Here is a 21563-nt window from a genome sequence, read left to right as displayed (position 1 = left end):
GAGGAAAAACTGTCCCAACTCTATCATCCTCCAGTCTACTTCTACTTCAGTTTCTAGCCAACCCAAAAGGCACATTAAAAAATTTTGTCAGAGGGGGCTAAGTACTAGGAAGGCAAACGGACTGCCTGGGACAGGCACCCCTGAAACCCAGGAATCCCCCAGGACAATCATACTGAATCTCACCACTTCCAGAGAATAAAGCTCTTGAATCTCTCTCTCCTCCTCTGTGGGGTGCACCTGTTTCTCTGTATAAAACAGCAAAGCACGTGAGGGAGACTCTGTCGTAACTGAGTATCCCTCTGGCACCCCCAGCTGACTGCTGCCCATTAGTTCAAAAATTCTAGTGCTGGGGGCACCACTTACTGCAAATTTTGTCTCTGCAAAGAATGTTAAACAACGTTCCTTTTTCTGTTTTAACGTTTTTATAGTTCGTAACTTCAAAAAATACATGAGCTTGATAAAATATACATGCTTAGTCATTTTTGCATCTAGCAGAAAACAAATACTTTATTTTTTTGTTTTCATTTTATAACCTTTAAAGTTTCTTAATTCAACTAGGGCAAACATATTTACACAAAGCCACCAGAACAAGGATCACTTAAAGAGCTGGATGTAAAAAATATTATTGCAGTATACTACAAATATGGAACCTTTTTTATATGAGCTACAAAAAGCAGCATTTACGTTTATAGAGTTCAGTGCAATTTTTTACATTAAAAAATCCTATAAATTAAGAAGGAAACATCAACATGACAGAAGAAAATACACCCTTCAGACACATGAGCTCCTCTCTGGGGAAGCACATGGGTGACTATGTTCCGCATAGCTTCTATTCACGATAGGATCTTCTTTTCTGGGATATGCAGATGTCTCTTCTGGGATGAGGAACACGAGGACAACAGTGCCAAATGTGTGGCTGTTTGTGTGGGAAGTGGATCGAATGACAGCCTGAGTGGCACCTGGTTCCAGGTCAGACTCCCTTTCCACTTCACCCGGGATAAATAAGGTCACCAAGGTCAAAGACACTGATAAGGCAGGACCAGATGGAAAACCCGCCAGCCAGAGAGGAGGAAAATGTTTTAAAATTTATAGACAAGTGCAGAGGATAGAAAGTAGAGAGAGGAGGAGAGTATCTAAACTCAACAGTTTGGAGATGTTGCCAAAGAGGGGTGGGTAGCACTTACTGGTGTTCCCAAGCTTAGAAACACAGGAGAGGGAGGGACAAACAGAAAGGGGAAAAGGGAAAAAAATCCCTGATAGTAAACCCAAAGCAAACCTCAAATCTAAAACCACCCCTGCAAGCCAAAACTCAATTCTTTGGCTGTCAGACACTGCCCATTCCAGCTTCTACTTGCTGGTATTAATGGCTCAACACCCCAAGGGAAGATTTATGGGTCACCTTCCCTGGCCCTACCTGGGCTCGTATCCCCCAACTCATGTTCCATGGCTGGGGGGGTGCTGCAGGTCCTGACCTGAGAAGATGGGGTGAAGTAGTGGGTGAAGGTGGAGGGCAGTGGCAGCTGCTGCAGCAGGCCGGGGGGCAAGTAGGGTAGGGTAGAGGGCAGCATGTGGAACAGGGTGGAAGGTAAAGGGCCCAGGATGGATGGCTGAGGCGGGAATGATATGGATGGGATGGCTAGCTAGAAAGGTGGCAGGATGGCCAGGGATGATCGAGTGAGTGAGGTGGGACAAGGAAATGGGGGTCAGGTGGGGCTGGGGAATATGATGTACTTGGGCAAGTGGCTGGGGATGAGGGTGGGGGTGAATGCCAATGGCAGCAGCAGCTGCTGCGGCATGATGCTGTAGGATGGCATGCTGAACAGTTGTGATGGAGGTGGCAGAGGCTGTGGCCGGCTGCTGAATGTGGATGGGCTGCAAGGCTGGAGTGGCTGGGGCCAGGGCAGCCGAGGCGGGAAAGGCCTTTACTTGCTTGGCCAGAAGCTGCTGCTGGATGTGTTGCTGTGCGGCCTGCTGGAGCTTGCTGTACTTCTCCATCTCCTCGGGAGTGAAGGTGATGGGCTGGCTTTCCAGTGGGGCTAGGGAAGCATCCTCAACCCCATCAGCTGACTCAATACTAGGCTCCCCACTGGGAGGTGCATAACTGGGGAAGTGCTCAAGGTCTGACGCTATAGGCAGCAAGCTGGATTCCACAGGGCCTGGTTGACTGCCACTATCCAGGGACTCGAGGGTGTCCCCATCACTGGGGTCAGGGAGGTAGTTATGGGAGATGGATGGGTCCCCAGGATAGCAGTCAGAGTGCACTGGGGTGCCTAACGGAGCCACAGGGTGATCAGCAGTAGCTTCTTCAGACTTTGGCTCTTCTGGGGGTGGGTCTGATAAGGGGCCAGCTGTTTCCTCTGAGGAGAACTGATGTCCAAATGGGGCATCACTATTCCCTGGAGGCCCTTCTTCTGTCTCTGACTGCTCTTGCTCTTCCCCCCTTTCTAAGCCAGACTCTTCACATTTCTTGGTGTTGGGCTTTCGGGTAGCTGGGAGCTTCCCTATCAGTGGAAGGACAGGCTTATTGCCAAGAGAAGGGGGGAGCTTGGGCCCAAAATAACCTTGTGGAGGATCCTTGAGCTTGAGCCCAGCTTTATTAGGGGTGGCCAGCACCTCCTCACTCACACTGGGTTTCCTCTCCACTTTCCTTGACTGGATCTTCTCCAGTAGCAGTTTGGCAGTGACAGAGTTCTTGTCTTCAGGGCTGCAGTCACCTTCTGACCCTCTTCCTGGGCCAGTGTTGCTGTTCTGGGAGGGTGGGCCTATCCCTTTACCATCATCTCCTCTGCCATCTTCTTTCTTCTTCTCCCCGGAACCTTCTCCCCGGCCTGATCGGAAATAGTGGGGAGACTGGGAGCGGTAGATCTTAGAGCGAATGAAGTCTCGACGACCAGAACGCCTCTCCTCAGGGCTCTCGTGACCCCACGATCCCTTCCTGGAGCCTGATCTCTGCGAAGGGCTCCGGGTGCTGCAGCTGCGGTCCCGGCTATAGCTCCGACTCCGCTGCCAGCTGTGGGCTGTGGTGCTGCGGCTTCTCCGTTTGCTCCGGCTGCGACTACAACTGCTGCTGCGGCTGCGGCCCCTGGATCTTGAGCGCTCCCTAGTATGACTCCGAGATCGGCTTCGGGACTGGCTGCAACTGAGGCTATAGTCGTCATCAGAAGATGAATATTTGTGCCGCTTGGACCGGTGCTTGGAACTGGTATAGTCTGAGTCATCAGAGTCGTGGGAGCGCTTGGAGTGCCTTCGTGATCGGTCACTATAATCACTATAGCTGTCATCAGAGTAACTGTGTTGTCTACTATAGCAGCTCTGGTCTGAAGAAGCATCTGAGCTACTTGAGTAAGAACGCCGGGAGGAACGGCGAGAGGAATGGTGCCGGCCAGACCGTGAGCGGCTACGGGAATGCTCACTGCCCGACTCTTCTTCCTCCTCTTCCTCCTCCTCCTCCTCACTGTACTGGGATGGAGACTTCTGGTGCAGCCGGCGTGATGAAGCATCATCACTATCCTCATCTCCACTACTGGGTCGACTTCGATGGCTAGACCGGCTGCTCCGTTTGCTGCTAGCTCTTTGCTGGCAGGATGAAGTTGGAGGCTCACCTTTGTGTTTCCTCCCACCATGATCTTGGGAGCTGCCACCGCCTCCACCTTCATCCTTCTTGCCACTGCTCCCTTCTTCAGCTGGAATGGATCTCCGCTGGGAATCATCTTGGGCTCGCCGCCGTCTTCTTGGTGGTGCAGGGCTACCACTACCAGGGGGTTCTGGTTTGGGCCCCCGTTCAGAATCTGCTGGGGCTGATGACTTATTCTTCTTTCGTTTTCGCTTCTTGCGCTTCTTAGACTTCTCCCCAGACTCTGCCTTAGAGCTTTTCTCTTCTGGGTCAGGCTTGTGTTTCCGTTTGTGTTTGCTGGATTTTTTGTGTTTCTTCTTCTTTTTGTGTCGGTGGGACTTCCCAGATCGTTCTTTCTTGCTAGGAAGGCTTCTCCCTGTGTCTTCTGTCTCTGACCCATGGCTACCCCCAGGCTCCTGCTTATTCAGGCCGCTACAGGCAGACCCTGGAGCAGGTGCATCTATTCTGCCTCCTGAAGAATGTTCTACATTCTCTCCCTCCTCTTTGCTTTTATTTGGCTCACTAGGATCAAGGCTTTGGAGATGGTCCTTTGAGGAGCCTCCTATATCCTTTGGTTTTTCTGTCCCTTTAGCTCTGGCATCTTTGTTCCTTGAAAGCTTGAAGTCAAAGTACAAAGGATTACAACTGTAAGAAATGGAGGGTTCTGCCTTCGTGAAAATTAATAGTTCTGATGGCCACTGGAGGGCAGTGCTTTCATCTTTGCTTAAAACTGGAAAGAAGGGACCAGTAGGATGTCTGGGTCCCTCTTGGCTTTCTTTCCCTGCTGGAGTGGCCTGAGAGATTTCTTTAGGAGGATTAGACTCACACATTTGGATCTCTGAATCCTTCTGACTCTGACTCTCTAAACTATGCTCACTTACATCGCCTCCTGAGGCCTTCTTTGTCTCAGCTTTGCTTTCAGGCTCTGAGGGCTCAGCCACACTGGTTTCCATCTGCTGTTCAGAGACTTCACCAACTGTCTTTTCTGCTCCTTGGCTTGCTGCCACCTTGATGCAGCCTTTAGGCTTGGGAGAACTACTTTTTTTGCTGTCTAGGGCATTCTTTGGGTGTGTACTACTATCACCTTCCATTTGTTCACTGGCTCTCATAAAGAGTAGGAAAGGAAAATTAGGTTTTACTTTGCAGTGTGCTGGGGGGATGTAGTGGTAATACTCTGGCTCTGTAGCCCCAGCTCCTTCTTCTCGCTTCATTCTTTTTAACTTAGATAATGTCGAGGCAAGGGACCCTCCATCCTGAGGGTCTTCATCCTCTTTTTTACCATCGAGATTACTGCTACCATCGGAGTCTCCCACCTTCTGCAGTCCTTGGTCTGTACCCTTCTCATCAGCTTTTGTTCCATCTTCAGAGGTCCCTTCCTCTGCATGGTCCTTGAAAACTGATGCTATTGATTCGAGTTTGACAGGAGCCTTCTTGGCAAAGGAAAATGACACTCCCAGTTTTTGCAGTGGGGTCCCCAGATTATTCTTAATGCCAAAGCTGACGCCTTGAGAGGCTAGCCCAGGAGACTGTGCCAGTCCAGTGGTATTAGTGATTTGTACTGCAGTGAAAGGGCCTCCTTTATCTGTGGAGAATTCAGATCCCAGGCCACAAGTGGCAGTGGCACTTGTGCCACTGTTTGTCGCTGATTCTTCTTTATCATCATCTCCACCTTCTTCATCTACAGCCACTGTGGTTGGTCTGAACATGGGACCACTTCCAGGTGCACTACACAATGGTTTAGAAAAATGAAAAACAAAAAAAAACAGGTTTAGGGAACATTTCATACTTCTTTTTTTATTTTTGGCCTCCCCACGCAGCATGTAGGATCTTAGTTCCCTGACCAGGGATCAAATCCGCACCCCCTGCAGAGGAAGCATGGAGTCTTAACCACTGGACCACCAGGGAAGTCCCTCATACTTCTTATATGATACTAGTCCCTTATGCTTGACCATTCATCACAGGCAGATCTTAAAAGACATTGGGTGGAGGTCATTCCCCAGCCCTGCGCTAACAAAAGGAACTTCCTCAGTGAGGTTAGGCAAAGTCTCACACTACTTATCTACCAAGCTACATTCGCAAGGACAGCCAGCTACTGCTGTTCCTTCCCGAGCTGTCGAAAGAGTAACAGCTGAGGTTTACCTCTCAATTCGAATACACTATCATTACCGTCTGGTACAGCCCACCTGTCCTGTATCCACTCTCAATTCTTATTGTATCATCCTACTATCAAACATATGGCCGAACATCTATTCACAAAGGTTGCACGGTTCACCCTTGAATACAGGTTTGCAGGTTTGAACTGCGAGGGCCCACTTATGCACAGATTGTTTTTTCAATACATATCACACAACCTGCGGTTGGTTGAATCCGTGGATGTGGAAATATGGAGGGTTGACTACAAAGTTATACACAGACCTTTGACTGTGTGGATGTGTGAGTGTGTGTGGGGGCTGGGGGTCACTGGCACCCCTAACCTCATTGTTCAAGGATCAACTGTATTTCATACAGCTAAAAAACAAAACAAAAAACCCCTCAATTTCTTCTGTGCTTTCAAATTTCAGTTTTTAAATACGTGCCTAGGGATTCCCTGGTGGCGCAGCGGTTGAGAGTCCGCCTGCCGATACAGGGGACACGGGTTCGTGCCCCGGTCTAGGAAGATCCCACATGCCGTGGAGCGGCTAGGCCCGTGAGCCATGGCCGCTGAGCCTGTGCGTCCGGAGCCTGTGCTCCACAACAGGAGAGGCCACAACAGTGAGAGGCTCGCGTACTGCAAACAAACAAACAACAACAACAAAAAAAGTGCCTATTCCCTGAGTTGAACACAGTCAGAAACCTCCACTGTGCTATACTATGATGGTTTGTGGTTAGGTTAGTATGTCTGTTATAGAAACTAAGAGCCTGTGCCTATCTCCTGGCACCATGCCCAAGCATTAGCTTTGGTTTTGTGATACTTTCTGGGCATTCCATACAATGATCATAATTCTACCAAGGACCTTCTCAGCTTTGAAAACAGGAGCACCAAGGAACCTGAAAGCCAGTGTTTTAAACTCCTGTCACGTCTGAAATTTTTACAGTGTGTGGATTATACAGGTATCTCTCATGCCAAACTCAAGAACTGAAGAGAATTATTTGGATGAAGTCTTTTTAATCTAAACCCTAGCTACTAGCTGCCCTAAACTCAGGGACCAAATATATTTGGATAATATGGTATCCCCTTTGCTGTATGAACTCTTGTTATTGCAGGATGGAACCCACAAGATTTGGGTAGCAAGAGATACTCTCACTGTGTCACAAAACCTATCCCACGGGCTTAGTTGCTCCTCGGCATGTGGGATCTTCCTGGACCAGGGCTCGAACCCGTGTCCCCTGCATTGGCAGGCGGATTCTTAACCACTGTGCCACCAGGGAAGTCCGAGGTAGTATATATATTTTTAAGGAGGTACCCTTGCTACAAGTCCAAGAGGAATGTGTTTATTACATAAAGAGTTGCCAAAGAAGGAATCAGAACCAGTTTAATAGGCATTTTAACTCAACATTAGAGCTCATGGGTTAATTCTGTTTTAAAACTTACACTATATGTGTTCTTTCCCTTCTTCCTTCCTCCAAAACAAAAGAAAAGTAAATAAGTAAAAGGATCCAGAGACAAAAATCCAGAGAGTCTATGACCTTGGAAACTCTGGCCCCAACTTGGCTGTAAAGTTTTAAAAGCCACAATCACAGTTTCTCCTTCCACTGTAACCAGTTCCTCCTTTGTTACTGGCCAGCCATTAAAAACAAACATAGGGACGTTAAGTCCTTCGGATTGAGGCACATACCTCACAAATTCTCAGATGCTCAAAGACTGGGTCCCCAAAGTCTAGTCGCTTGGAAATTCAGCCCTAGGTGGGATAAATTCCACCTAAGGCTAAACACCAGCCCCAAATTTATCATCAAGAACCATGAAGGAACATTAAAAACAACATTCAAGAAGGCAGGAATCTGCAGAGAAATAAATGGATAGAATTTCCTAGGTTTTAATGTTTAGTACTAACTCTACTCTATAGTACTTAAAAGGCAGTTACAACACTTGAATCTGTGCCCCAGTAGAATACTGTGATGTATATGCTTTTCTACATAAGAATAATACTGGAGGGGAATTCCCTGGTCTAGTGGTTAAGATTTGGCGCTTTCACTGCCATGGCCCAGGGTTCAATCCCTGGTCAGGGAACTGACATCCCACAAGCCGTGCAGGGCAGTCAAAAAGAAAAAAAAACGATAAAAGAAAAAATAAGCTGGAGAATGGGAATAATAATTGTTGCATAATTTACTGAGCATCTTCTATGTGCTAGGAACTCTTTTATAAGCACTTTGATATAACAACTTAATGACTTCTCACAACAACTATAAGAAATAAATTGTTATCATTTCATCTTACAGATAAGGAAACCGAGGCAAGGAGCTTGGATAACTAAGGTCACAAAGATCATAGGATACGGCCTCAGGAGTGCATATTCTTAATACGTTATACTCCAAGTATAGATACGCTTTTAGTTTAAAAGAAGGATCTATTAAAAACTGAAGGATTATATGTCAATTATACATCAAATTTTTTTTTTTTTAAATTTTATTTATTTATTTATTTATTTATGGCTGTGTTGGGTCTTCATTTCTGTGCGAGGGCTTTCTCTAGTTGTGGCAAGCGGGGGCCACTCTTCATCGCGGTGCGTGGGCCTCTTACTATCGCGGGCTCTCTTGTTGCAGAGCACAGGCTCCAGACGCGCAAGCTCAGTAATTATGGCTCACGGGGCTTAGTTGCTCCGCGGCATGTGGGATCCTCCCAGACCAGGGCTCGAACCCGTGTCCCCTGCATTGGCAGGCAGACTCTCAACCACTGCGCCACCAGGGAAGCCCTATACCTCAATTTTTAAAAAAAGGATTATAATTCTTAAATCTTAAGGGTTATAATTATTTGTAGAATCCTCGGAGAGAAAATGTCCTCACCATTCAGCTTGTTTTCTTTGCTCTGCCAACTCGTGGAGCCGCCGTAGGGCTTTCTCTTGCTTCTTCTCATCTTTGCGGGATCTTGAAGAGACATTTCGAGCAAACTCTCTCTGCTTGAGATCTTTCAATCTCTGGGTAACAAAAGAAAGGAACAGGGAGTGGGTGATTTAGAATAACCTGGGGATCCTGAAAGCAAGGCTTTCAGAATATTTACCCATAATCAATGGTTATAGCGCTAGTGTAGAATACATTGTTATACTCTCATGGTAATTGAAAACACAATGGCTGATTACTTTGGGTAAAGCACTTGGAGTATCTGCATTCATAATTAGGACAGCATACCATTTGCTTTATTGGGTAAAATTAAATAATTTCAGAAGCAACAAGCAACATTAGGAGAAAAGAACACTAGGAGAAAAGAAAAGGGACTATTTAATCACCTGCTCTTCCAGGATGCAAAACTAGACAAATAGAACATGAGTTAAATTGTAGTAACACAAGCCAAAGAGAACAGAAAGGGGTTAAGCTAGTATAGAAAATTACCCAGGTGTAAGATCTTAAAAAGCAATGTACAGCTTACATGGGGAGGTTATCTGAATCATTCAGACTAATAGAAAGCATACTTTTATTTCACCATAAAAAGGTGCTATTCTTTTCATCATGAACCGTTTTCTTGCTAACTAATCAAACAAACCATCTTCCAATGCTTGCATGTTCAGAGCTCACCAGTCTGACCACTTTCATCTGGTCAGTCTGCTGAAATTAGAGAGTAATACGTGTGGCTTTTCATTCCTTCACGGCCCTGAGAGGAACATCCAGGGAATGAGATGGGAGAGTAGAGACAAGTCAAAGTATTACTTAAAATCCTGATAAAAGAATGGGTCTTTTATTCTCAGAGGCTACTATATATAATTTTCCTTAAAACAAAACAAAAACAACGTTATGACACACTGATGACAGACTCCAGACATATCTATCTGCAATGAAGACGTAACTAAAATTATTTTCAACATACTAGATAAGATAAAAGCAAACAAACCAAAACACATATATTAACCTATGCTTTTACAATAGCATTGGGAAAAGGAATCTGACCCAACATAAAGTGGACATTGCTTTGTTTGAAAGGCATGATGTGCAACAGACAGAGGAATTTTCTTATCTAATATTTATGAAATGTGTTTTGAATCTTTTTGAATTGGGAGGGGAAAAGGGTAGAAAGACACACACAAAAAAAGATACACAGCTAAAGACACTAGTAGAAAAACTCACTCTTGTGATCTGGGCTCCCAAATTAGAAGGATTTGCTTTCAATACATCAGCTGAAAATGTCACATCACAAAGAAAAAAAAAAAAGTAAAAAATAAAAACAAGAATGGAAGAGAAAAAAAAATAAAGCAAGCATTACTACACAAGCTCTCTTAGTGAATGTGCAAACTATTATACTGAACAATCAGGGATAAAGCCATCAACTCTAAAAGGGTTGGGGAGAAGGGAAGCACCTATACAAAACATGTATGTGTACGTACACACAGACTGACACAGTAATAATCCCTTCTAGATAAATGGAACCATCTCCATTCCTTTAGGAAAAATGGTTACAGAACTTTAGGAAAGACCACTGTGGTCTAAAAGCAGTTAGTCTTATTTTCATTTACCTTTATTTTGGGTTCGTTCAAGTAACCAAGAGATGGCAAAATTGTTTTACTGAGGTTGGCTGCTCAGAATTAAGATTTTTATAAAAATCACTTCAAGATGGAGGAGTAACTATTTTAAATAAATATGAACTCCAATTTCCTCCTTCCAAGGAGAATGGGGCAGAGAGAAAGAGCCTATCAGGACTATTGTATGATTATTTTAGGCCACAAACCTAGTTTTTTCCTGCCCCAAACACTTAACAGGCTCTCTAGCCAAGATTTAAACAGAATGATATGTTTTTCTCTAGCCACCTCATAAGCCTGGAAAATCTCCCCATGCCCAGTCATTCCCTTCCCTCTTATACTTTTAGGAGTTATTCCCCAAACTACAGGACACTGTCTAAAAGTATGAACATTTTATCAAAGTCTGGAGTCTCCAAGCTAAGTCAATGATTTCCAATCATTCAGCAGCCACCTGGTACAAATTTGAAGTTGAAGGGATAGAATTATTTCCACATCAGCCTGAAGACACCCTATCTCAAATTCCCACCACAATATAATTAAAGGTAGGGAGGGAAAAAAATGGGATGATGTCAATAAAACAAGTTCAAATCGTGGTCCTATATAGGGTGTAGCAAACACTCCTGTATCACCTTTACAAACTTTATAGTTAAGACTGGGGTCTTAAAAACAGAATTGGGGGCTTCCCTGGTGGCGCAGTGGTTGATAGTCCACCTGCCGATGCAGGGGACATGGGTTCGCGCCCCGGTCTGGGAGGATCCCACATGCCACGCAGCGGCTGGGCCCGTGAGCCATGGCCGCTGAGCCTGCGCGTCCGGAGCCTGTGCTCCGCAACGAGAGAGGCCACAACAGTGAGAGGCCCGCATACCGCAAAAAAAAAAAAAAGAAAAAAAGAATTGGGAGCCCTAGAATTCTAACCCAAACGTTAAAGACAGGGCTTGGCAACTCTCTCAAACCCAAAATGTATATTTGGGGTCTCTCTCAGATAAGGGTGTTCTGATGATAAAAATGGATTCCTAACTCCAAGTCTCTCCTTTCTTCTCAGGGTCAAACTAAATTCCCCTCACAAAGTCTCTACTGATCCCTCACAAAAGATAGGATTTTTCTTCTTTGTGAACTGTCTTATTAACACTTTGTTATAGCAGTGATCTAGCAATCATCATATTTAGCCTGACTATACTTATTCCTGTCTTTCAGAAGGGCAGTTTGTGTAAAATTTCAGAGTGAGAAAGACTTGGGTTCAAATCCATTAATTACTGGCCAAGTGGTTTCACCTCTCTGAGCTGCAATTCCCCCATTAGAAAAACAGGGCTATCTAGCAATAGATTTACGAGATTAAGTGTCAAAATAAATACGAGTAAAGCATTTAGTATGTCCAAATTGTTCAATACTGCCCCTTCCCCTTTATTTGGGGCAGGGACTACAGCTTATCTTTATAATCAACCCTGCAGCGTAAGGAGCAGCGCCAAGGCTACAGAACTCATCTGGTAAATGGCTGGTGAATAATTTGGCTTAAACACTGGATCCTTGATTTTTGACAAATCCTCGTTACCACCTGTAGGAAAGTTTGATATGAAATAGTTTCATGTATCAATATTTACTAGGGACATATTCAAGCTAAATAATGTTTTTCCTAGTTATTACTCTCATACAGTAAGGAAGTCTCTCTCTCTCTCTCTTTTTTTTTTTTTTGGCCATGCTGTATGGCATGCAGGATCTCAGTTCCCCAACCAGGGACTGAACCCAGGCACCGACAGTGAAAACAAGTCCTAGCCACTGGATCATGAGGGAATTCCCACAAGTCTCATTCCTTAGAGAACCAAAAAGCCTATAAATTTAAACCCCTTACTCCTGAACAGAATTGGGCCAATGGCAAAAAAGATACTGACCAGAAACTTCTCAATTTCCCATCTAAAAAGTAATTTTCATAAAGGTACAAGGCCCTCAATTCAGAATCAGATTTTCCAGTTGCCTATTTTATTCCAAAAGGCTACCAAGCTTGGCTCATATGCCACTGAATACCCGTATGAAATTCTCTCTGTGTGTGACCTGTACTTTTTACTTTCCACTTAAATTCTGAAGAGGAACTCAACTTCAGATAGCTTTTTCAAGGCAAGAATAGAGGAGCAACATAACTGTCAGAGAAGAGACAGAATTCAAGTAAGGAAACCAAAAAGTACAGATGTGTCATCAATCCAGAAACTACTTTCAAAGGCTGAGCAAATTCCATACTGTACACACAAATTCAAGTTAGACTCCAAACTAGCACACAGTCTAATCTGAATGGATCTAATTAATCATTTAAGGTGACTCCAAAGTTACTATGTCCTTATGTCTGAAAATTATAAAGTATGCTTTCTGAAGAGTTACTAATAAATTTGCTTATTTATTAATACTTATTAATATAAATTTGAGCCACATAACACATTTTTAGCTGAAAAATATTTGATTCAAGGGAAAGGAGACCAAACCCCATTCATAATGAAAGGGTTTGAAGATCTTGTTTTCCTGAAAAACGCATAGTATATTTCCAAAAAAGTATACATTTGTGACAGAGAACATAATTTCTCACTGATTTTCACTCACATGGTAGCTGGGGTTTCTATTAAATTTCCCAAAAGACCAGTAGAGGGAAGAACTTAACAAATAACCCAGCACTTGAAATACCCATCCACAGTTGGGCTAAAGACCACTTCAAATGTAAATGACATTCTAGTTCTAAAAACCAGCTAAACAGCACTGTGTTGGCAGAAAAGTATCTACTCCAGGCCCAAAATCCTGCTCCACTATTCATCTGCAAACAAATTAAACCAGAGAAATGAGAATCTGGTAAATCTCACCAGGTTTTCAGTGTAGGTGATATATTTGTCCACATTATCAATAATGTGGAGTGTCAATAGCAAGAAGTGGCACTGTGTTTGAGCTGGGAATGAATGAGACAGTTTTCCCTATCAACAAAAGATAACAAGGATCTCAGTCTAATAAAATACTTATATCTTTTGATGCTACTCTTCTCTCTTGAATCACAACAAAATTTTATGTTAGAAGCTTATATTTGATTGAGTATACTTTACTAGGAATAAATCTATTATCTTTCTCAAGTATTTTAAATCTATTATTGCAATTTAAAGAATAAAAACATTGTTTCCATGTGAAGGGAATTTCAGGCACCAGAAAATAGGCAGAGAATATTTTCTATTGCCACTAAAAATCCTATGTTCTAATATTTACTCAATTCTAAAGAGAAACCTAATTCTGTCTCTTCAGGGTCAGATTATCTGTGATTTCTTTTTCTCACCAGATAGCAATCTCACTCTCCCAGAGATTGTTCTTAGTTTTCCTTTATAACTAACCCTGCAATGCACACACCATTGTCTATGGCACAAAAGAGATGTTCAATAAACATTTATCAAACTTGTTTCAGTTTTAAAATCAGTTATTGGGAAAGGGAACACATACATACTTTTACGTATTATTTGTTGGTTACGAACAGAGATGGAAAATGGTGATCAAAGAAGCAGTGGTTGCTTGCAACTCAATCTGTTTTTCTGCCTAAACATGATCCAGCCCTTTCTGAACTCAACTACTCCCTTTCCATTATGTCAACAACCCCACATACCCTAAATCCCCGGCCTCTTCTTCCCACTGTTTCCTGCCTCTCTCCAATGACATAACATTAATGAGGAACTCCTTTCCCCTCCAAAACTGGAGTAGTCATGCTGTAGTTGCCTGGCCAGGTTACCCACTTCAAGTCTCAGTGTTTGATGCCTCTGGATGAGACCAGCCAGAACATTGCCATGTGATGAGGGAGGGAAAAGACCAGTGGAGAACACAGAAAGCCTCAGCGTTAAACTACTCACAGAAAAAAGATTATAGTTGAAAGGTTAAGGAAATCCAAGTTACTGGGCATTGAGGTGTAAATTCTTCTTTTAGCACATGCATATCAGTAAGTGATGAAAATGAGTTTTATTCAGTAACAGAGAAAACCAAATGTTTGGTAACAGAGAAAACTAAACACTAATGATGATTACAGATACTGAAAAAACTCAGAGGGAAAAAGAGAAGTATACATTCTTTTGGCTAGGTAACAGTAGTTCTAAGAGTCATTTACGGCAATACCGTTTGTGCCCCATTACTCCGAAACACAATGACTTAGTATCATTTGGTTAATATCAAATTAATTTGTCATAAAATCACTGTTATATTTGCTTTATGTTCAGAAATACAGCAAAAAGCCTTAAAAGTATGTTATATTCTTTAATAGCACCGGGTGTATACTGCTTTAAGGTATTTTCACACACACACACACACACACACACACGTATTCAATATATGAAGTCACCATCATCACTACCAAAATTTAAGTTTGATAATGAAGTTGTTAAAAATAATTTTATTGATATGTAATTCATGTATCATAAAATTCACCCATTTAAAGTGTAAAATTTAGTGGGTTTAGCATATTCTCAGAGTTGTGCAACCATCAGCACTATCTAATTTTAGAATATTTCCATTATCCCCCAAGGAAAACCCATCCATTAGCATTCATTCCTCACTGCCCCTTTCTACCCAGTCCCTGGAAACCTGAACTATATTATCCATAGATCTGCTTATTCTAAACTTTTCGTATAAATAAAATCATACAACATAAGGGTCTTTTGTGATTGGCTTCTTCCACTTAGCATAATATTTTCAAGATTCGTGCATGTTGTATTCATCAGTAAGTCATTCTATTTTATTGCTGAATAGCATTCCATTGTATAGTTGTACCACATTTTGTATATCTATCCATCAGCTGATGGATATTTCGGTTGCTTCCACTTTTTGGCTATGATGAATAGTGCTGCTGTGAGCAATCTTGTACAAGTTTTTGTGTGGACATATTTTCATTTCTCTTAGGTATGTGTTGGTCATGTGGTAGCTCTATATTTAACATTTTGAGGAACTGTCAAACTGTTTTCCAGAGGGGCTGCGCCACTTTACAACCCCACTAGCAGTGTAGGAGAGTTCCAATTTCTCCATATCTTCTCCGGCACTTACTGTGTCTTTTTCATTTTAGCCATCTGAGTAGGTGTGAAATAGTATATACCACTGTGGTTTTGTGGATAACAAGTTTTAAGTATATCTACATAATCCTCTAGAGATCTTATCTGGAGGCAAAGATTTGCCCTCTAGGTAAAATCTGAAGGAGCATAATTCGTTAAGAGTTGCTTAGGTCCAAGGCAAATGGAACAGCAGCATCCTAGTTCAGAGTTCTCTTTTCAGTACTGTCGCTCACAAACTTATCATTATTCCTTAAGTTGCTTTAACTTTTCAGACTACAATAGAACATACAGGCTCATCCCAGAATCTCTGCCACAGTGCATCACTGTGATGAATGCATGTGTATAGAAGCAGAAAACCAGTTGAAAGCTACAAAACATAAATTAGGTAGAATCATTTTTATTCACTTTGGAATTGTGTGTCAAGATAAAGAACAGAGTTAGAAATACATAGTATGAGAATACAGGGTTTACCAGCAACCTTAGCTCCCAAAGGGTCTGTTTAGAGTTACCTCGGCTCACAAAAGCAGACAGCTTCCCTAAACAGATGCAGAGTTTTCCAAGGTAAACTAGGTTGTGACAGCAGGGTGTAAGGAATCTATTCTCAACAAAAGCAGAGGTGGTGGGTATATAAGATTTAACAGGTGAAAAGGCTCGAATCATGCTCAGTTGTTGGAAGACTGGCCAAATGATGTCAATTCTCTTATTAGACAAAACAGTCCCAAAGAAAATGGTATCCACAGTGTACAAAATGTCACTGAACCTAAAATTTTCACCTCTCTGATACAGGTTATTAAAATACAACTATAATATGCTTTAGTTCTGAGATACATTCCTCTCTTCACACTTGCTTTTGCTTCTCAAAGAATAATCTCTTCAGAAGTGAACTGTGCTATTTAAGTCAACATTTATGAAGCCTTGGGATTCATAAATACTTTATGATTTTCCTAACCTGTTTCACATCTTTACAATAATCAATTTATGGTTTTCTAAGTATAAACATTCTATAAACACCCAAAATATACAGCACCTATGAAATATCTTCATTGGTATCTGATCTTAGGGATTTCACTTCTTAGAAAGGTCCTTTTCTTTTAGCCCTAGAATTATCTTTTCTCACCTTGCCTTTTTAATTTTGTTTTTACTTCTGCGCTGCCCCCCCAACACCTGCACTGAATACCAAAGTTGCACTGAAAAAGGAATACAGTTACATTTCATCAGATCTGCAGTGGCTTCCCAGAGGTTCAACTGGCTTTGGTGTGCTTACTGTCCTGATGTTACATGTGCCAAGCATACAGAGGATCAAATGCATCGAGAGGCAAAAAAATCTGACCAGTCAATAGTGAACCTTCAAGTGGAAAGTAGTCCAAACTTGAATGAAGTTTATGTGAAGTCCAAAAATGATCATTCCTTCTATCACCAAAGAATTTCTCAGAAAATACTTCAATTCAGAAGTATTAGACAAAGTTTAGACAAAGTTAACTAAACCATGTAGTAGTTATAGATTCTATTCTGTACAATTCAGAATAGAGAAATCACTAATGGCTGCTACAGGATTGATTTGTTTTAGTTCAGTCATTTATAAAGCTCAGGAAACCACGACTTTTACAGATAAAACAGACCTTCGTATTTCTTTTTTTAAAAAATGTATTGAGGTACAGGGGTTTTCATACTGAAGCTACCTTAGCAAAAAGAAGAGGCAGGCTGAAAGCATTCTTTCCTCTGATGGAGATACTGATTCTTTGTACAAGTTAAAGGAATTTCTCAAAGCTGCTTTACAGTACCAGATTTTTTTTTTTTTTTTTTGCAGTGCGCAGGCCTCTCATTGTCGTGGCCTCTCCCATTGCAGAGCACAGGCTCCGGACGCGCAGGCCCAGCAGCCATGGCTCACGGGCCCAGCCGCTCCGCGGCATGTGGGATCTTCCTGGACCGGGGCACGAACCTGTGTCCCCTGCATCGGCAGGCGGACTCTCAACCACTGCACCACCAGAGAAGCCCCTACAGTACCAGATTTTGATATTGGATTGGACTACCACAGATGGTTTTGAAATTGCAAGGAAGTTGTACCCAACACTAAGGAGGAGTAAGAAGGCATCTTTTCAATGTGCTACTTCCCTAGTGTCAATGAGAACCTGTGGGAGCCTGTGTGGAAAAGAAGGAAAGGTACAGGCCTGGGTCACAAATTCAAATGTTTAGAGGGATCTGGTAGGTAATGTAATGAGTCTCACAGGCTTATGTAAGAGAAGAGATGAAGTGGAAACCATATCTAATTGGAGAATGAGAACATGCCTTTCTAAAGAGAAGGCAACTAATCAGCTTTACCCAACTGTTATGTTGATATGCAAGCCCAATGTTCTCAGATGTTTCAATTTTTCAAGATAAGCCAAAGCCTGAATGATATAATATCTCATTTTAAAAAGTTGGGAACCAACTGAAATTAAAGGAGAAAAAAACTGACACCACAAAGACCAGGCAAAATACAGCTGACCCTTGAATAACACGAGTGTGAATTGTGCCGATCCACTGATATGTGGATATTTTTCAACAGTAAATACTATAGTACTATATGATCTGGGGTTGGTTGAATCCACAGATATGGAACCACAGATAGGGAGGAACCTCAGATATGGAGGGCCAACTATAAATCATAGACAGATTTTCGACTGCCTGGAAGGGTTGGCACCACTAACCCCCGTGTGGTTCAAGGGTCAATTGTACATCTGTGGGACAATTTGTGATCTCTAGTTTATGTACTGGAGGCTAGTGAGGAGAGCCCCTTAGTGGCACAAATAAAAGAGAGTAAGACTGGAAGAATCCTGAGTGGGTAATAAGGCACCAAGAAAGCAAAAGCAAAACCAAAACACACCAGCATTAAAATAAGGCACCGACTACTGTGCTGCTACAGATTTACCTCTGGGAAAGAGAATTTTCTTTGGAGTTTGAAATTTAAACCTTGCAAGACTAAAGAAATGGTTTCCATTGTTATATTCATTAGCAGATATGTTCTTTAAAAAGATATGCAAAATAAAGAGGCACGAAGGTAGAGACGGAAAAATGTTTAGTTTCAAAGTCAACTTTAACTTATAACTAAGCCAACAAAGGTAGATGAATACTAATGTTTATTGAGCACTCAGGGATATCAGAACTAACGTATATAAAAATGAATCATTCATTGGGTCATCCCTTGAGGAATGGAAGGCTTACCCTTGAAGATTTCAAAATGTATGAAATTATCACTTTTAAAGAGGATTAAACTGCTAAAAAGAGCCAAAATGTCTAATTAGGTTTTTCATCTCTGAAAATCAAGCTGGGTCTTAATATCTGTGTATTAATGACTCTCTTCACAAAATATCTTAGAAAAGTTGAGAAAAACGAGCGAATAGTGAGATGTACACAGCACCAAAGGGCAGGGGGATAAAAAATCACCACAAATAAGGGTGACCACATAGCTCCTTTTTGAGAGATTACTTGTGCTTAATAAAGATAAGGGCATGTTCAGGATCCTGCCTACACTAGTAAGTTTACCACTAACATAATATATATTATTTCTCTGGAAAATTTTAATGGTGAAAATTTGATGAAAGATGCAAACTAGGGATTACTAATATAGGGTTGAATGTACTTACCTATTATCTCAGATTCATAATAATCCTGTGTGCCTTCCTGGAAGACAAGACAGGGTGTCTTTATGATTTTAGAGCATAAATTTGGAAAATGGTAGGTCCATTTGTATGGTAAGTTCATGTCCGTCAAAGAGGAATGAAAAATAGGACCTACCTCCTCCTCTTAGGGATTACTTAGCTGTGTTGTATGTACCAAGGTCAGTTAAAGTCTCCTTAGAAATTCTAAGGGCAGGGAAAAGTAACTATAAAAAATTCAGTACTGTGCATTTTTTTGGTTTATATATTTATAGCATTCTGTTTCAAGATTCTACCACTTGCATTGAGAACAGTATAAAGAAAGATGAAACGCCTACATTTTAACCAAATAGAGAACACTACCAAAAAACAAACAAAATAACAAACTTACACCACATCTGTTCTTTGTTTAAGAACAGCCCACCTAAGATGGGCTTTTGATCAAGGTGAACAAATAAGCTTACATGCATTCATTAATCACACCAGCTAAAGACTTTTTTCCCAGACCAGGGATCACAGATATATTCTATATTAATGGATAAGGCAGTTCAATATAAGAAATCCTTAATTTTGTATTTTCATTTTGATGATAATCTAAAAAAGAGTAATAATAATAAATATCTGAGATCATTTAGATGAGAACATAGAAATGTTTACAACATAACTGGGGACTTAAAATGAAACTGACTGGTTTGTACCAAACAAAGGCCAAACAATACCACAATATCATATGTATTTGCAAGTTTTTCAGTAGTCTTAAGAGAACAGTTTCTCAACCTCAGCACTACTGATCAACATTTTGGGCCAGGTAATTCTTTGTTGCAAGGAGCTTTTCTGTGAATTGTAGGATGTTTAGCGGCACACTTAGTCTCTACCCACTAGGTGCCAGTAGCACCATCTCCCTAGTTGTGATAATCAAAAATGTCTCCAGACATTGCCAAGTGTCCCCTGGGGGACAAAATCTCCCCAGATGGAGAATCACTGCAAAAGAGAAAAGTGATGAGAGAACAGAGGCAACACAAGGTGCACGGGAGAATAAACATGTCAAATTCAAATGAATCAGTTGTAATAATTTCTACTACTCTCAAACTGAGAGCAGTATCACTAAAACATTACCATCCATCACATTAATGTTGTCAATGCGAATTTTATTAGTTCCGTATTTTTGCTCAGATTTAATTTGTAAATCTGTTTTGCTCTGATAGAATTTTTTCCCCTTAAAAAGTAAGTCTATACATGATTCAAGTTTGAATCACACTTTTCCTGGTTCATTTTTTTCTAATTGAAAGGGAAGTCAAGAAACTTCTTTCAACTAAAAATGTAACCTTTCTAATTGTTCTTTTTTGGTGCCTAAAGTTTCCTCTGGAATCTTTTCATTTTTTAAAAAAATTTTATTTTATATTGGAGTATAGTTGATTTATAATGTGTTAGTTTCAGGTGTACAGCAAAGTGATTTAGTTATACATATATCAATTCTTTTAATTTATCATACACAATTCTTAACTGAAGAAATTCTCAAGAGCCCAAAATGGTAGATATGTATTTAGATGTTAAATATCTTTGTTAATTCCTCCAAACAAACAAAACAAAACCAAAACCCCAAATCTGAACTACACACACACCAAAAAGCTGGAAAAGTTACTGGATGAGCAATATTCACTGTTGCATTTGTCTTTCTTGACAGATGATTCTTTGAAGTAGTAAGGTAATTGCTAATATATCTTGTCCATATATATGCTCTCTAGATTTCTCTTCCTCAAATCAAGTAGAGCTGACAATATATTAAAACAATGTCCAAGGTTGTATAAAAAGTTGAAAAGCTGTCTTCAATATAACTCTATCAGTGGAAGAATCTTAAACGGGTTAGGTGTGGTTAAACGTGGAAAAAGTATAAGACCACAACCAGCTTACAAACTATTCCTGTGCCAGTAAAAGAAAACTTAGTCAAAGCTCACCTTTTATGTGCACTAAAATCTTATGGTTGGTTGGAAGATGAAACAAAGGTTAAAAAAAAAAAAAAAGTTGGTTTGACAGGTCCAGCTTACGAGAGCATTCCAGTAATGCTCATAAATCTTACAAATTTAACAACTACAACCATTGTATCCCCAAAGACTTAGCAAGTTCTGCTAAAGTCACCTAAGATCAAATGGCTCAAAATTCTTTAATAAGTTAGAATTGTTCTATAGATGTAAAGATTCATTTCCTCCTTCTAAAATCCCCCAAGGGAATTATTGCTGCCTTCTTTATGCCAGTACTAGTTAGGAATAAGTTTCTTTTCTAAATCAGTGAAAGAAAGAAAAAAAAGAAAGAAAGAAAAGAATAGAATAGAAAAGAAAAGAAAAGAAAAAGACCATAAAGAAGGTGTAATTCATTTTTCAGCAAGCTCTTCAACATGCAGCATCAGAATTTTCTGTTGAAGTTAAAATAGCATCTAACTTGATTTTCCTCCTCAAAATTTATCTATCCTCCAAGGTATACCAAGTAACAAAATGACTTACTGCTAGGAAATAACCAATACAGCATGAATTCTTAGATACAGAAGAGGAAATGACCACAGTCTGAGATAACTATTCAAAGTTTAACAAGTTCAGAAAGGGGGAGAAAGGGAAACAAAGCTCCCAGTGATCCTTAG

At 41.1% G+C, this 21563-nt stretch overlaps 1 protein-coding gene across 3 annotated transcripts in view; it reads right to left on the bottom strand.

Annotated features, from left to right (window-relative positions):
- Positions 1-479: 479 nt before the first annotated feature.
- Positions 480-21563, bottom strand: part of GPATCH8 (G-patch domain containing 8) — a 97738-nt gene continuing 76654 nt past the window's right edge. For all 3 annotated transcript variants that reach the window (XM_024760663.1, XM_024760665.1, XM_024760664.1), the window contains 2 exons: positions 8594-8724; positions 480-5338 (listed from right to left, as the gene is read on the bottom strand). In XM_024760663.1, the coding sequence (XP_024616431.1) occupies positions 1435-5338; positions 8594-8724 (4035 nt within the window). In that variant the 3' untranslated portion in view covers positions 480-1434. The remainder of the gene's footprint in view (positions 5339-8593; positions 8725-21563) is intronic.

The sequence above is a fragment of the Neophocaena asiaeorientalis genome, unplaced genomic scaffold (assembly GCF_003031525.2).
Source record: "Neophocaena asiaeorientalis asiaeorientalis breed wild unplaced genomic scaffold, Neophocaena_asiaeorientalis_V1.1 scaffold30, whole genome shotgun sequence".
Taxonomy (NCBI): Eukaryota; Metazoa; Chordata; class Mammalia; order Artiodactyla; family Phocoenidae; genus Neophocaena; species Neophocaena asiaeorientalis.
Note: the sequence above shows the minus strand (reverse complement) of the source record. Positions and strands in the feature narration are given on the sequence as shown.